General features: G+C 41.5%; 1 protein-coding gene across 2 annotated transcripts in view; it reads right to left on the reverse strand.

The window, feature by feature from the left end:
* Positions 1–17,449, reverse strand: part of KATNAL2 (katanin catalytic subunit A1 like 2) — a 76,413-nt gene that overhangs the window by 3,311 nt on the left and 55,653 nt on the right. For both annotated transcript variants that reach the window (XM_082698218.1, XM_082698219.1), the window contains 3 exons: positions 16,161–16,252; positions 13,925–14,035; positions 465–627 (listed from right to left, as the gene is read on the reverse strand). In XM_082698218.1, coding sequence (XP_082554344.1) covers positions 465–627; positions 13,925–14,035; positions 16,161–16,252 — 366 coding nt within the window. The remainder of the gene's footprint in view (positions 1–464; positions 628–13,924; positions 14,036–16,160; positions 16,253–17,449) is intronic.

Raw genomic sequence — 17,449 nt, forward strand, 5'->3', positions numbered from 1 at the left:
GATGTTTGTTCCAGGGTCCACTCAGAGGAGGCAGCGAGTGACGCCAGTGACAATGAGCGGAGCATACATGTACCTCCATTTCCATGTGTGAAAGACTTGAATCATCTCAGCAATCCTTCATGGCATATTGGTTACCTGTTTCGCAGATGAGGAAACAGACTGAGAAAGTCCGTGGTTTTCCTGAGACCTCACGGCTAGTAAGGGGCAAGACCAGGATGTGAACATAGTTCTCTGAGTCAAAACCCTATGCTGTTTCCTCTACGTCATACTATTTCTCCCTGCTTGAATGTTTCTGAGGAACAGAGAGCTCACTCACGAAGGAGAGGTGCATTGCATTGCTGGGGCTGCTCGAGTCTTTTCTAAGTGATTCCAGGAATATGCCCCAAACCAGCTCACAAGAACCCTGCTCAGAAGATTCCAGCGGCGGCTGCTTGGCCTGCAGGGGGGCCTTCCAGGCAGCTTACCCGGCTCAGCACACTGTAATCCAGCTCTGTGCGCAGCTCCAGGGCTCTGCTCTTGCTCACAGGGGGCAGCCAGTGGTGGATCATGGCCTGCCTGGCCTCCCGGCTGGGGAGATCAACCAGTATCCTCTTCTCCAGGCGGCGTAGCATGGCACAGTCCAGCTCCCTGAAATCATGTGGGAAACAGAGGAACCGGTTAGAGCAGTCAACTCCCTTCTTAAGCAACAACATTTTAAGAACAGTTTAGCATCGTAGGAAGCAGTTCTGCATTTTAACTTTATATCTGTACCTGAGCGAACAGGTCAATTACCTCACGTTGTTTGGGAGAAAGACTTGGCCAAAAAAAAAAAAAAAAAGAAAGAAAGAAAGAAAATACATCCTCACAATACCTTAGGTAAAAGAGAGAATTTTAAAGTGACTTAATTTGGGGGAAAATTCCAACTAACAACCACCGCACGTGAGCATTCCCATTGCTTTCGTACCATGAATAATTCAGTCTGATGCTGCCAGTGAGTTATTATTCCTGACAATAATTTGGGCACTCTGGAATGTGCATTAATTCTTCCCAAACTCTCTCACATTCTGGAGTGAATGACTGTCTCACACCATTGCTCTGCGGAATTCAAAAGAGCAAAGCTCCTTCCAGCGTGCCCAACGGAAATGTGGCCGTTTGAGCCCTGCATGCCTCCTTCTCCCAAAACACTGTCAGGCCAGGTTTATACAAATTTGCATCTGCAAGCCAATTCCCTAAACTTCTTAATATAAAATTTCCAAGCAGAAAAGTGGAATAAAGCAATGGATATCCACAAACCTTCCATCTTGACTGAACAGCAATTAACATTTTGTCGTATCTGCTTCATATCTATTTATCCAGCGAAATCATTTCAAATTACGTCATGAAACCCCACCCCTAAATGCCTTTGCATGCATTTCCCCCAGTAAGAACATTTTCTTACATAGCTTCAGTACTATTATGACACCCAACAGAATTAACACTGATTGCAAAATATGTCTAATGCTCATTCCATATTCGATTTCTCCAGTGATCCCCGAAATATCTTTTCTAACTCAAATCTAATCAAGAATCCTGCATTACATTTCGTTATATCTCAAATCTCTTATCATCTAGACCAGTCTCCTTGCCATTTCTTTAGACTTTGCCTTGACCAAGATAAGGCACATTCTGGACTTTCCTGATGTTTTCCTCACAGTATTGTTGTAACTGGTTCCTCTGTGCCCTGTCCTCTAAGATGGAATTTAGATTAAAAGTTTAATTAGAATCAGGGTAATGATTTTTGGCAAGTATATTTCATAGATGATGATATATTTTCAAATTCATTATGTTGGGATCCACATGTTAGCATGTCTCACAATTAGTGATGTGCTGTTCAATTACTGGGATCATCTGTTGACCTCCACTATAAAGTAATAAGTATCCTATGTACAATACTTTGGCACTGTGTACATACCTCTTTTCCCACCCCCTTTCAACTAGTGGTTTTAGCTTCTGTTAATGATCTTTGAATAGGTTATTTCATAAGAGTGGTGCAAAATCATGATTTAAAAAATTTTTTTCATTCCAAATGTATTATTTGGCACTATTTAGTAAGATAGAGCTTCCCCCTCATTAACTGGGGCTCTTTGGTTACCCTGAATTACCATTCCTATTAATAGATGATTTTATGTGTGAGTTTATAAACTCTTTATATGTTAAAATTTCAGGTTCCTAGACGGGAGAGCAACATCTATTTGATTTCCTGGTCCAGGAATTAGGCGATGCCTTTCTGTATCAGCAGATGTCTCTCACTCATAAAGACACAGGTGTTCCTGTTCTTCTTACTCTCATTCTGAATCTCTGTCCTGATAGTCCCTTTTGCATCAGAAAATGAAAACACCCTTTCAGGGAGCATATGTGAGTCCTAATTTGGGGTGACTAGATTTCTTTAGAGATTCTATTTTTTCCTTACTCATTATTCCTCTAGTCCTGAGCTGAGAACCCAGAGTCTGGGGGTGCTTCCGCAGCCATAACAATCACCTCTTGCTTTTTTGCATCCGCTTTGTTCTTTACCGTACTTGCCCTGTTGAAATTTCATTTCACATCTGAGACCCAGACCCTCTCCCTCTGTGCAGCCACTCCCCCTCTCAAGGCCAAGATTTCTATTCAAGGCACAGGGTCAAGGAAATGTTGCGCAAGTTGAGGAAACTATTTTTTTGTATTTGAAATGTGAATAAAAACTGTTGCTTATGGAGTAGTTCTAAGTGGCAGGCACTGGCTTTAGCATTTTATAGATAATAACTCACTGAATTCTCACAACAGCTCTACAAGGTAGGTACTATTTTTTTAAGCCATTTTAAGGTGAAGAAACTGAGGCACAGAGGTTGAGTAGCTTGCCTGAGGTAAGAAAGTTAGAGAACGGTGGCAGGGGACTTGAACCCAAATGGTGAGAGCCCAGGGCCTGTGGCTCGGATTCTGGTCTCATGCCAGCACCGAGACTGTAAGCAGACTGCCGACTCCAATCATGGTGAAGTCTCAGGACCCCAGGAACAAAGAGGATTGTTAAAGCTTCCAGAGACAAAAAACAGGTTACAGACAAAGGATCAGTAATAAGTCTTCCCATCAGACAGTAAGAAAAAATAGAGCGACACCTTCAAACTTCTGAGGAAAAACAATTTCCAATGTAGAAGTCTACATCTTGATCAAACAACTAAGGGGACAGACTTAAGTTATGTTCAAAATGCAAAGCCTGTGAGTATGTACCTCCCGTACACCTTTTCTTAGGAAAGTACTAGAAGACCAAAGGGAGAGCATAAACCAAACCAAAGGGCTTCGTGGGATTCAAGAAACAGAAAGGAAAGGAAATTTCCAAGATGATGAGGTGAGCTCCCTGGGTCTCCTTATGTACTGGGTGCAGAGGAACCTCAGGTCAGTTTGGTGTTAAAAGTAGGTTCTGGCAAACCAGGCTCCAAGAAGATGAAATTGAATACCTGCTGTGTCTGAATGAACCCAGAGCGGACTGAGACAGCAGAGAGTTGTGGCTGAATGGGAGGAGAAGGTGGGAAAGGAACAGAGGGCAAGAAGGAAACTTTAACAGAGGAGAAACCATTAAACTCACATTTTAGGAGTTCAGTTCAGCAATACTGACCATTGCCAAGTGTGTTATCAGGGCTAAGTCTTCAAAATACAGAATTTAATGAGACGGATTCTCTCCTTATAAGTAACTGGAGGCAATACTGGGGAGGTTTTGGCCTTGGACTGCGAGAATGTTAGTCCTATAAATATCAAAGATCAAAAGGGGACTTGAGATAGGACTAAAACCCAGGAAGGAAACAGACTACCCTGAAGGAAATTATAGAGTTGGGGGTGACAGGCAGTTGTTCTATTTCTTTTCAAGGCCTCTCCCTGGACCAGCTGCCCCTCCTGCAAAGGCAGGGGACTGCAGAAGAAATGTTCTTTTGTAGGGTACCTTCTCCTGGGTCTCCCCATCCCATCTGGAGTGACCTCTTATTGAAAGGAAGACCAGATCCCCAGAATGCCTTAGGAAAATGGAGTCATGCAGGAGGTGGGAAACAATACCTCACTATAGATGTCTGTATTGATCAACTAATGCCCTAAAGCAAGAGATTTACCTCAAAACTGCTTGTGGGCACAAAATAAGTGCAACTCTCTGACAGCCAGGTCTGATGAATGCACTTTTAATGACATCAATAATCATATAATCATACAAGGGAGGAAACAAAGGACAAATGGAATGTACCCAGGAATTATTCTTTATGCCAATAGAGTTGTATGAAAAAATTTAATGTGTGGCAACCAGAAAACATTCCCTTTAGCTCTTACACTTGGATTTTCGACTAGTTATTCGGTTCTCATGTGTCCTCTATTTTGCTACTCTGGTACCTTCATCACCTCGGAAGGCAAAACCAACTAGCAACAGTGACAGGAGACACAGCGGAGCCTCACAAGGCCTCAGGCCTGGGCTGCTGGGCCTATGCTCACTGGCCTCCCGGGCAGTCGCCCGCGCCCTGAGGCCTTGCTTCCAAGCCCCCGGGCGTCTGCTCCAAACCTGAACTCAGGGCCTCCCCTTTGCCTGTCTCCCCTGTTAAACTGTGTGGTTTCTGGAACAGAGTTAATTCCAGATGTTACAGAATTTTGAACCAGAACGTAATTCTATTTCATTCATTCAATAGCTAAAACACACTAAGTTCAAACCATCTCAGCATGGCCGGAGGAAAAGGAACCTTCCATTTTGTAAGCAGCCTTTCCAGTATGTCCGCAACCCACAAAAAGGTAGTGATCATGGCTGCCCTTGAAGAGCAGAATAAGGAACTGCATATTCTGTAGCAGATAACGGGGAGCCAAAGAATAAAGCATGGCAGGTTACTTTGTCTCCCACAGTGAATCCCGCATACGCTGACTTTTAGCTACATTTCCCACGAGGGCCAAGCTGGTCCGTTTGCTCTTTTTGGAATCTGCGTTTTGCCAAATTCTCTTTGAGCTGCTACTCAGGCGATTTTCGTCCACTTCGTCTACCAAGAGCCAGGTCATTTTTACAAGCCCAGTTCAAGTGTGTTCTGGTCCAAAAAGGTTTTTGTTTTTTTTTTTTTAAATTTAAATTTCTGTTCTCCGAAATGGCCTCTTCCCCATACAAGTGGATTTTACTTATTTTTTGTACCATTTGCATAGTACTGGCTATCTCCCCATCTCAGATGATTTGTGTTTATGTCATTCATGTCCCATCAGATAGCCAGCTTTCAGAGGCCAGTGATCATGGACCAGGTGTCTTGAATTTCCCGTCCATCCATCAAGCAGAATACTCAGAAGAGGTGCTCAATAAATACAGCTTGGAGGAATGAATGAGCTTTTGGGGCAGTTCTATTGGCCTCATGTAAAATGATCTGCTTTCTTAAAGCCCAGCCTTTATTTATGAAGGTTTATCTGTTTTGTTGAAAATTAGGATTGTCTAGTCATTAGTTCTTATTAATAGAGAAAATCAGCACCAACTTGGGCAATGAGAATAAAACTTTCTATTTTCATCCTTAGTGAAAATAATGGAAACAAAGATTTCAGGGGATGATTCATCAAATTGGCTTGGCTGGGAAATACTTTTGAAGATGAAAGATGTTGTCTTGGGGCGCCTGGGTGGCTCAGTCGGTTAAGTATCTGCCTTCAGCTCAGGCCATGATCTCAGGGTCCTGGGATCAAGCCCCGCATTGGGCTCCCTGCTCAGCGAGGAGCCTGCTCCCCTCTCACTCTGATCCCCCCCTTGCTAATACAGGTGCGCGCTCTCTCTCTCTCTCTCTCTCTCTCTCTCTTTCTGTCTCTCTCTCAAATAAATAAAATCTTTTTTAATCTTTTTTAAAAAAATGTTGTCTCCAGGTGGAGTCTCCAGCCTCTCATCTCCAGAGACGTCTTATCCTGAGGTGTGAATTCACAAGCCTGAGACAAGAGTCTCCATTAGGAAAGTCTGGAGCAATCAGTTCAGTGTAGGCCTTACTGGTATTTGGGTTAAGAACATCATTTCTTTATAATAAAGAGTAAAAATTACTTCTAATTACTATAATATCAACAAAGAAGATATATTCCCATTACTCTTACCAGCAAATATTTTATCAATAATTTATTTTAAAAAAATAGGAAGATTGTTTCCAGCAAAGTGAAGAACTCTAGATATCCAGAAATCTCTTGTTATAAAGCCCCTTTTTAAAACGATGAATTATAGAAACACTTTTTGAAAACACAATAAATGAGCCCACAAGGAAGCAGGGCCAAAATTCTTGAGGACTAAAAATGAAGAAGAAGCTGAAAATCCACACTGAGCAATTGAACTTGAAGCTGTGGCTGACTTGGGGTGCTTGCCTCTTTGTTACAAAAAGGTTTGGATCTGAAAGTTACATGTGGGAGAGCATGGAAGGTCTTGGGCCCATTCAAGATGAGAGGTGGAGTCAAGGCCCATTACATAAAACAACTAGAGGCACATCCTCTAGGAAAGGGTGGGTTAGAAAAATATGTCCACTACCAAGAAAGGAACAGAAAAGCTGTCTGTCTTGCATTTCAGGAAAAAGTCTTCCTTCATAATTCAGAACTACATACGTACCTTCACTGGCATGATCAGAGAGACCTTAAACTGAGGATTAGCTTAAAAGGGTCTAAAGCTTAATATAGTCAAATACAAATTTTCTCTGCGAGGGCACATGCAAGACTCAGACGGAGTCCCCTTCATTAAATGCAAGCTCACCGTCTAAAATTACAAGACCTTTATAACAAACCACCATGAATGAAAACAGGAGAAACTAACAGAGTTAGATTCCACTGACCTGGAGCATAAAATTGTTGTGTTTAAGATGTATAAAAGATAAAAGGGAGTCAAGGAGAAGAGAGGAGACATTCACTTCTGGCCAAGATGGAAGAGCCCACCCTCTCAGAATTAAAAATCCCTGGACACGATACAGCAAACAAATGCCAGGAAATGGTGAAGGGTAGAAAGGAGCGGGAGGACAGGCTGGGCACCTCGGGACTTGAAGGATGATGTGACAGTGGCTTCTGTGGGTTTTCTTTTTGCCTCTCACATATCCCCAGTAGGGTACTGGGGACGCCCATTAACATTCCCAGGCAAAAGCCCCTTCTCTTTTATCCAAAAGGCTATGAAAACCTTTTTTGATAAAACCTGCCCTAACTCCAGCCAGACAGTAAAGGAAAAAAACTACTTCCCACCTAAGAGTATCTGTGGGGCGGAGCTGGGAGCTGAGTTATGGTGGGGAGAGCATGACCCAGTAGGCTGATGCCATATTAAAACTCTCAAGAAAAAGAAAAGGAAAATCAAATCAATTATGGCCTACCCATACAGTGGAACTCTATATGGAATTGGGAAGATTTTCAAAATTGACCACAATATATGAAATAAAAGGAAAAAAAACCAAGCCATATAAGAAAATAATATGCATCCACAGGGTGATGACATTTTTTATCATATGTGTTTGTGTGTATATGTGTCTACACTGCACACACAAGACTCTGGGAGGGTTTAGATTTGCCAAGGTACAGCTCTAGGGGACCGTTCAGTTTCAAGCAATACTGACGCATATACTATGTTTTTAATGAGCATGTATTACTTTTCTGCAGAGCTGAAGCAGTGAAACTATTCCCCCTTTGGGAAGAAAAAAAAACTACCCCAGAAAGCCACACAGGCAACAAATGATAATATCAAAACCACTTTCACCAGAAGGCCTATACAAAGAGGCTAATAATACCTGTGTCACAGTGGTAAAATTATGAGTGTTTCTTTCCAGCTCTTAAATTTCCCATAAAACAGTTATATTAATTGTATAATTTATAAAATTTAGTTTTAAAATTACATTTCACAAGTCAGCCTGCACCATTAAGAAGAAAGAGTAATGCCACGGTAGAGCCAGGTTGAAAGACTTCTTTCTGTCTGACGGAACCAAGCCAATGGAGTAAGAGGTGAACGGGACAAAGGCAAGGTTACTAGTAAGCAACCTCCTGCTCAGCCGGTCCTGCACCACACCCTTTCCTGGTTGTGTTAGAGTCACCCATCAACCTCACGTGGAGGATCATGGACTCGATATTGTTGCATGGGATAGTGGCATTATATATGGACAGAAGCAATTTCAAGCAAAACAGTTTGACCACTGGTAGGCACAAAAATACAGTGAACAATAAAAAGCCTGCAAGCGTGACTGAATGCAATTGCAGTGAAAAAGATGCAATCATCAGAGTGAGTTCACGCAAACCACTGTCTCCCAAAGCATTCTCAAATGGAAAACTGGTCTTGTGAAAAGCTCGTTGAGGAAAGGATTCCAGGGTCAAATAAGTACGGAAAGTACCACTTGCTCAGCACTTTCTCGAAGCTTCTCTAGGAAAGTCAACAACACACAATAATATCTTAAAGGCACTGAGGAGATCTGAGAAGATAGTTGAGCTATCTTTAATTCAGTATCTCTTGAGCTTATTAGATCACTAGATTCTATCCTCGGATAATGCTTGCTGACTTATGACAGACTACTCAGAGAAATGTTGATCTAAAGGGTGATGATGACGAAGGCATGAGGCTTTTCCCTTGAGCACAAGAGATGCATGGAGAGATTGTGGAATGAACTGGGGTTGTGTGTACTGAGCTTTTCAATCCCATGCACACATTTTTATAGAAATATCTCATCAGAGAGGAGATAGCTCCTACAAGAAGAAGTCAGTTCAAAAACTTAGATAAGTAAGAACTTACCTTATGTAAGAACTTAAAGTTCTTACTTTAAACTTAAAGAAGTAAGTTATGTAAGTTCTTACATAAGGTAAGTTCTTACTTATCTAAGTTCTTGAACATTCCCAGTGCAATAATCTCCTGGATCTTGTGCTTTCTTCTGAATATTAGGCTTGAGGCTTACTTGTTTTTAATCCAAAGTTTGGTCATACTCAGTGGTGTTTAATTTTAACAAGGATAGCGAACTCTCTAGCCCTTCTGCAGAAGGAAGTAGGAGATGAGCTTCAGCATGCTTCGCATATAAAATTTTCACACCTTTTTTTGTACAAACTACCATCAAGTTAAATAGCCATCTAAAGATGGTGTTTGCCTTAATGACCCTGTTCAGTATTTTGTTTCCCTCTAGGCTCTTAGGCCTGAGTTTGTGCATACTTAACAATTGAGGTAGGTCAAATTAGCCCTAATTGTGCTCACTAAACATTTCTTACCTGGCTGTTATTTTAATGATAATATATTACAAGTGCAACATTTGTTATTCTCCTTATTGCTGATTTACACATCGAATGACACAGCCACAGTTATTTCTTGTTCCTTCTGGTCCATTCTGTGATGCTATAAATGAAGGGAGGTGCCCCTTGGGAGGAGGAAGGCTGCACGCTGTCTCACTGCTGAGAAGGGAGAAATGACCAACCCTTTGAGACAGATGGACTCCCCCCATGGAAAATGGTAAGTTAACGAGTAGTATATGATAGCCTTGTGCCCTGAAAGATGCTATGGGTGAGAACTACCACTAACTAACCATGAAGAATCTCGGGATTTTAAGATTGGGTTTTGATATAGTTTGGTATCATTTAGTTATTTCCCCCAGAAGGACATTCTGCTTTAATCAGATAATTTTATTCTCTCGTGGAAGACCCTGAAGCCAAGATAAAGGTCTGTTCCAATAGCTTTAATAAGAATGTAGTATCTCCTCACAGATGGACTTGGACAGTATGTAGCAAGGAGCTTAAAAACCATCCATGTTCTTTTATACGGTAATCCTACTTCCAGAAATATGTCCTAAAGAAAAAAAAATTTTTTTGGTCAAAGATTTTTACTCAAGGAAGTTCATTTCAGTGTTATTTATAATAGAGAAGAGTTGGGAGCATCATATATGTTCAACAGGAAAGGAATGATTAACTAAATTGTGGTATATTCACAAGTGGGAATTTTGGACAGCCATTACAAAATCCAATTTTCAAGGATTATTTAATGACTTTGGAAATGTTCTCACTATAATGTTAAGTAATGAAAGCAGGACACTAGTGGGAATACAAAATGTACAACCTCTATGGAGGGAAATTTGGCAATCTCTACTATAATTTCATGTACATTAACCCTTTGACCTAGCAATTCTATTTCCAGGAACCTATCCCAGAGATACACTGGCAAATACACAAAGTGATGTATGTGCACCATTATTCACTGCAACATTATTCATAATAGCAAGAGTAGGGATAACCCAAATGCCCATCACCGGGTAACAGGGATAGATTATCATATGGACAAAATGGAATATACGCAGCTATCAAGGGAATAAGAATGAACTTTCTGCTCAGAATATTTTGTTCAGAAAAAAATCAAGATACAGAACAATTTATATCATACGCCACCTTTTGTGTAACCAAATTCAATTATTTTTTGGAGTTAAAAGAAACCTTGAGAGTTCATCTGTGGAGCATGTGACAGTTTGTCTCTATTTAATGTCTGTCACTTACTTCTGTTCAGTGAGTCTCAACTGGGGAGGATTTTACTGCCCAGGGAACATTTGGCAATGTCTGAAAACAAATAATTTTTGTTGCAATAGGGAGCAGTGCTACTGGTGTCTAGTGAGGCAAGGCCAGAGATGCCGCCTAGCATCACACAATGCATAGGACAGGCCCCCACAAAGCATTATCTGGCCCAAAATATCAGTAGTGCTGAGGTAAAGAAATCTGGGTTTAGCACTTCCGTTTCAGGCCAGGTGTGTACCGTCATGCTCATCAAAATGTTGCTGTCATAAGAGTATTGGTATCATTACTGAGAAACTCTGTTCCATATACAAATACAAAATACATCTATATCCTAGGATTGAGTGCATATTAATTATATTAGTGTTAAGAAATAAGATTTTCAGGGGTGCCTGGGTGGCTCAGTGGGTTAAACTCAGGTCATGATCTCAGGGTCCTGGGATCGAGTCCTGCATTGGGCTCTCTGCTCAGCAGGGAGCCTGCTTTCCTCTCTCTCTCTCTGCCTGCCTCTCCGTCTACTTGTGATTTCTCTCTGTCAAATAAATAGATAAAATCTTAAAAAAAAAAAAAAAAAAAGAGGATTTTCACAATTAGAGAAAAGGTACAAACATAAAATCAAATAATTTAACTAAAGCTCTGATAATCTTAAGTTTGAATGGGAAATACTAGTATGAAGTCATTATTTGCTTCTTTTTAAAACTATGTATTTCCCTAGTTCTGCCCGATCAAAAGGCCAAGGAAGAATGATAATCCAGTTAGCAAGGAGCTAACTGTAATCATGAGATTGCTATTCCCTAAGTATTATTTTTCCCATCAAAGGATACAGTGAGTACGATCCAGACTCTTCAGATGTATTACAGGACAGTTTCCCTGACGATCAAGTCAATGGCAAGTGGGAAAAAAAAGGGGAGGAGGTGTGTTCTAGATCAAAGGATGCTTAAGGGAAATCACAAAGTGCAAACCTTGTTTGGATATCAATTTAGTAAATTAATTGTAAAAAGACATCTTGGAACAATCTGGGAAATCTGAAAAAACACTGGGTAGTAGGTGATATGGAGGAATTGGTGTTGATTTTGTTGGGGGTAGTAATGGCATTGTACAGTAATGGAAGAAAATGTCCTTTTTTAGAAAGATGTGTACTGAGGTATATTTGTGAGAAGTGACATGACGATAGGGACAGAACAATCTGGGATCTATTTTAAGGTACCGTAGCAAAACGAGGGAGGGGGCAGGAATAGATTAAATCAGTGGACAAGGGGCGCCTGGGTGGCTCAGTCAGCCAGAAGCATCTGCCTTCAGCTCGGATCATGATTTCTGGATCCTGGGATCAAACTCCGTGCTGGGCTTCTTGCTCTGTGGGGAGCCTGCTTCTCCCTCTCCTTCTGTGCATGCTCTCTCCCTCTCAAATTAATAAAATCTTTAAAAATCTATCGATCAGGCAAATGTTAGTTACTGAAACTGGGAAATGATGGGTGCTTTCTCCTCTTCTTTAGTGTCTGGAATTTTTCGTAGTAAGCTTTTTTTAGAGCCCAGCATTGCTATAGAACATATAGAAACATACAGAAAAAACATATTGGTTCCACGGTACATTGTCATGATGTAGGCAAAGCCATGTATTTGCTATTTGCCAAGATGAGGGGCAATTCTTTTAGAAAAGCCTTTAAAGACTTCTTTAATATTTGATTGTTAGCCTTTTTTTTTCTTCTCTGATCATTTTAGTTGGTGTTTACCAAAAATTGATGACCTCAGGGAAACTGTGGCAGCACAGTAACTTCCTAAACAAAGTCCTACATATTCCCTGGGAGCAGAAGTTTCTCTTTTCCTGTAGAGAATGTGTAGGTCTCCCCAGGGGACACACACAGATGTTCCCGGAGCCATACACAGACCCTCTCCAGCTGACTCCCACATCACCTGGGATAGGAGTAAAGTGCTTATGATCAACCCTATTTCAAATGGATGAAGCAATGGAGATTCTTTCTCTGAGGGATTTCACAATCACATTTAAATGACAGTTCTCTGCTTGGATTTCACTTTAATATTGTATGTAAATACCTCTATCGTGAACACATAAAGTGCTGATCACCTTACACATTAGTGAAGTCTTATAAATTTCAGGGGAGTTGGAGCCAGGTTGAAATTAAGAATATATTTAAAATAACAGATTACATGTGAACAACTTTTCAGTGACTTCTTTGGGAGCTTAGATAACCAGCAAGAGAAACAGCAGAAGAGTTTCTCTTTCATCTTTGAATGTGGAAACAGAAATGGATGAGGTAGGGGTGAGTGTGAGGGGATACAAGTTACAAGTCCCAGCTCCGTTGCAGATTTGCTTTGGACTTTGGGTGGATTGACCTTCCTTGACTTTGGTCCCTGTCTTTGAATGGGAAAAATAGCACTTCCTTATCTGTGTCCTGTCTTACCTGCAGCTCAAAAGAAATAATGTACGTGAAAATAGTATTGGAACTATAAAGGGATTATCATTATTTTTCAAAAATATACTCTCCAAGTAGATATTGTTTTTCCCTAGTCAAGCTCTCTTATTTCCCAATTCCACTTCTAGAACTGTTCTTAAACCACTCTGGGATACAATTTGAATAAAAGACTCTGTGAGTAGATTATATTTTCAATTAGAGATTATTTAGCTTTCTATTTACTATGCAACATTAAAGATTTTCCTAATTTAAAAAAGAGTTTGATTTTAATACTCTTAAAGTATAAGCATATTATTTCTGGAATATTCCTTGAATCCTGCCTGAAGATTTTAGCATTTTATAGTTCTCTGCCAAAACCCTACTTAGAGTAAATAATTTGGCTTGAAACTCAAAATATATGTCCATTTTATGTTTTTAAAGATTTTATTTATTTATTTATTTATTTGAGAGAGAGAGATCACAAACAGGAGAGGCAGAGGGAGGGGAAGAAATAGACTCCCTCTGAGCATGGACCCTGACGTGGGGCTCAGCATGGGACCTCGATCCCAAAACCCTGAGATTATGACCTGAACTGAAGTCAGACACATAACCAACTGAGCCACCCAGACACCCCAGAATGTCCATTTTAAATATTATTAGTGGTAGTCCTGGCCTGTGTTCCTTCTATTAAGGCAGATTCTTTCCTGGTACAGATAGTAAGGACTGAGGACTTGACCAGGAAAGACTTCTGATTAATCTTCCAGGGTAGGAACCAAACCATGAGACTTTGCCCAAAATGGTCAACACAGTGTCTTCATCCGTACTCACTGGCTCATGAAAATGTATCAAGGGGCGCCTGGGTAGCTCAGTCGGTTAAGCATTAGACTGTCTTGGCTCAGGTCATGATCCCAGGTAGTGGAATTGGGCCCCACATAGGGCTCTGCACTCAGCGGGGAGTCTGCTTAAGATTCCTTTTCCATCTCTCGCTGCCTCTCCCTGCTGCGTGCCTACCCACACTCTCTCTCAAATCTTTATTAAAAATGTATTCAAAATGTACTAAGATCTCTTACCATGGCAGGTTAGAGGCTGCTAAGACAAACACGAGATCTTCTGAGCGAGCCAGCCCATCCATTTGCACCAGTAACTCTGTCTTCATCCGAAGGCTTCCTTCATGTTCTCCGCTACAAAGGGACACAGAGGGGAGATTATTGCAAGATGTGGAGCCTTTGCTTCTAGGACAAGACTGGCACTCACATCAATGACTGTCTCTGTAGAACAGGTTCCCTGTCTCATTCTAAGGAGCCACTCGTACTAAGGTTGGAGGAAACAAACAGTATGGTACTATTTTCACATAGAAGGTGATAGAAAGGAAGTAAATGAATATAGTGACAATATTGAAAAGAAATCCAAAGGCTGGCAGTGTACTAGAAAAGAGCTGAAAAGTAGACAGTAGCCCCAATGGACTCAAAGCAACCATGTTCCCCTACAGTGCTATCTGCCCTTGGTAAACACGGTGTAATTGAGAAGAATCCTTCCATTTTGGTAGCAGGCATGAAAGTACATTTATACACAGTATTTCCTTTAGTATAATTTGTGGATATAATCTATTGAAGAAAAGAAATGAGCTACCATGATGAATCTGTTTCATTCTCTTCTAATAAGAGACAAGACAATGACACAGAAAGTATGCTTGCCCCACACAGCAGATGAGGGCTGTCTTCCATGCAAACTCACCTTCTGAGCCCCTCCTCCATCACGGCCAAGACCCCTCCAGCAAGAATGACCTCAGTACAGGACCTAATAATGTAGACTGGCTCTAAGTACTCACTACATTCAGCAGGCTCTCCTTCCTCTTTTCTTGTAAAGATTAAAGTAAAAGGACAAAAAAATCCATTTCCTGGACCACACGACAGCCAGCCTCTCATCTCTGCATGTGCACGGTGGCAGCATAGATTAGGTATGTGTTTTTTTTGTTGTTTTTTTTTTTAAGAACTGTGCCACTCACCATCAAACTGCCTTGTCCTAAGAGAAAGGACAGTCTCACAACATAGTTATATATTTATTTATCAATGACTCATAATTAATCTTTTAACATCATATGACCCATGAAATCTTCAGAGCACCTGCCCTTATTCCCTGACCCTTTGAAGACTCTAGTTTTAGGGTCCAAGTTCCAGACAAGGAAGCTGACGTTCCACACAAACCCTGGAGCACACCCTAGGACAGTTGATGAAGTTCCCAAATCAGCCTGTTCAAAGCTGGGGGGAACCCTGGGAGCGGAGAAGGAACAAGCACACAGGTCACTCTGGTGAGGCAGGCCAGGTGGGCCGGGTCTTTGCAGAGGGAATGACCAGGTGCCTAGCCGGGTGCCGGTGCACTGGTCTGTTCCCATCAGGTCCTGAAGAGACAGGGTGTCCCAGCCTGGGTCTCACTAGCACCCATTAAGCCATGGCAACTGTCCCATTTCAATCAGTGTCATCAATGCCATGTCTCTTGGGTGCATCTTAATGGTTGCTTTGCCATTAGGAAAATGATTTTCAATAAGTAAAATTTCATAAATTATATTGTAGTTATACATCCAAGAAGCTAAATATTTGCCTTTTATTACTATTAGTTCGGCCTTGATAATGGACCATTAGAGGCCATTAATAAATGCAGCTGTGTTGAGATTTGCCAGAGATGTGTTTTTCCAAGCCAGGTTTAGTAAAAAGTTTCAAAGAAGAATACTTCTGACGAAGACAGACTTTCTTAAAACACACACATACACACACAGGAGGCTCACAGCAGTCTGAGATGTGTGCTTTCCTGCTGGGGACATTAGTGGACACTTCATCTTTAGAGATAATGTATGTGATATATTTAAAATCAGGCTGAGCCACAACCTGATGTCACAGAGAAGTGGTGGCTTCCCCGGCCTCACACACCTTGTCAAGGGCTGCCCCTTGGCCTTAGCCTTTGCAGCCCCATTCCCCACAGGCAGCCCCTCTGGCTCCAGAGGCAGTGGTCACAGGCAGCTATTCTGGGCCGGCGAGACCGTGATGGCAGCCGGGGATCATGGGGCTGGGTGATCTTCAGTCCTGAAAACCACTCTGTGGGGAGGATGACATTTCCTCCGGTTATAAAAACTACTTAAATCAGCTATTCAGTTAACAGGATCTAATTTAAAGACCTTTCCATGTGTCTGCAGAAAATTTGTGGGCTTATTAATAGGCTCGTTCTGCTGGTAAATGTCGATGGGCTTCCGACCATCAAACACACTTACAAGAGGGGAGGAGTGATGACCCAAAAAACCCCCCTGTCTGTTACCCAGGAGCAGTGCCTCTCTGACTCATCACTGACTCCAGCTCGTCCAGGAAGATGGTGGAGGGGGCGTGATAGCGGGCAAGTTCAAATAACACCTGGGAGGGAGAAAAACAACCACATGTTCAAATTCATCACTTAAGTTCAAGTTCACTGATGCTCCCAGAGATGAAAAGCTTAGGCTGGCTGTACTATTAAGGATTTATGCTGCACTCTGTTCTTCCACAGTAATTTTATAATCATTGCAATTTTTCTCCTTAGCAAAACCCCATGGATGGTCCAATTATTTCTACTTATCACTTGATAAGATTAGAGCCAGAGAGAGTTAGTGGTTAGCTCAAGGTTACTAACCATAAATGGGAGAGCTTAAGATAAAACTCAGTGCTTGAGCTTCTAGTCAGTTAGTTAGCCCCTGAGACTCCCTGCCAAGAACATGTTCCATAAGGACACAAAAGCCTTGGAATGTGGAAAGTCATTTGATGATTTTCCCTTAACCTTTAGGGACAATGAAGATTGTTCTCAGAAGGAAGAACTGTAGGGAGTGGATACAGTTCCCATGTTGGGTAACAAGGCTGAAGAATTTTGCCCCTTTCTGCTCCCCAGATTACTCTGTGGGGTCCCCATACCACTCCAAACACTGCTGTTTGGTAGGCTCAGGTGCTTGAAGGCAATTCCCAATTGAAAAAAATGTTCCATTCCAAAATAAAATATTATAGATTGAACAAGAACAGGAGAGCAGCCAGCAAAAGAACAGACATATAAAAACAAAATAAAGAGCTCTAAAGGGAGATGTGGTGGTGATGAAAAGAGTATAAAAAACTAAACCTTTTTTTTTTTTTAACCTTGAAACTGATCTCTTGAGCACCATATACAATTCTTCACTGGTTGATCAGAGAAAGCAGTAGAGATTTAGAAAAGAATAGAGGTTCTTTAATAGGCATAGGGGATTTATTCTCCATGTCACTTAGCACTAGCAAAGCAGCGCAGAACAAATGAGAGGAGAAGAGCCCAGAGAAGGCCAGATTGTGGCTTTCATGAGTAGTGGCAGGTTATCCCTTACAGGTCTCCCTGTCACTGAGCCAGAAATCCCTCACCTTCACTGCTGCGTGCACGTGTGGTATGACCATGCTCATCCTCAAGTGTTTTCCTTTCACAGAATCCTACTTAATTTGGCCAAGACAGTTGGCTCAGCCTAATGAACGGAAGGAACAGTGTCAATGCTGGGACACACATCACAAATGTCTCTTAAGACACTATAGAGACCCTCTCATTAGAAGCCAGCAACTTGTTTCACT

This window comes from Mustela nivalis (genome assembly GCF_964662115.1).
Source record: "Mustela nivalis genome assembly, chromosome: 14".
NCBI classification, from domain to species: Eukaryota; Metazoa; Chordata; class Mammalia; order Carnivora; family Mustelidae; genus Mustela; species Mustela nivalis.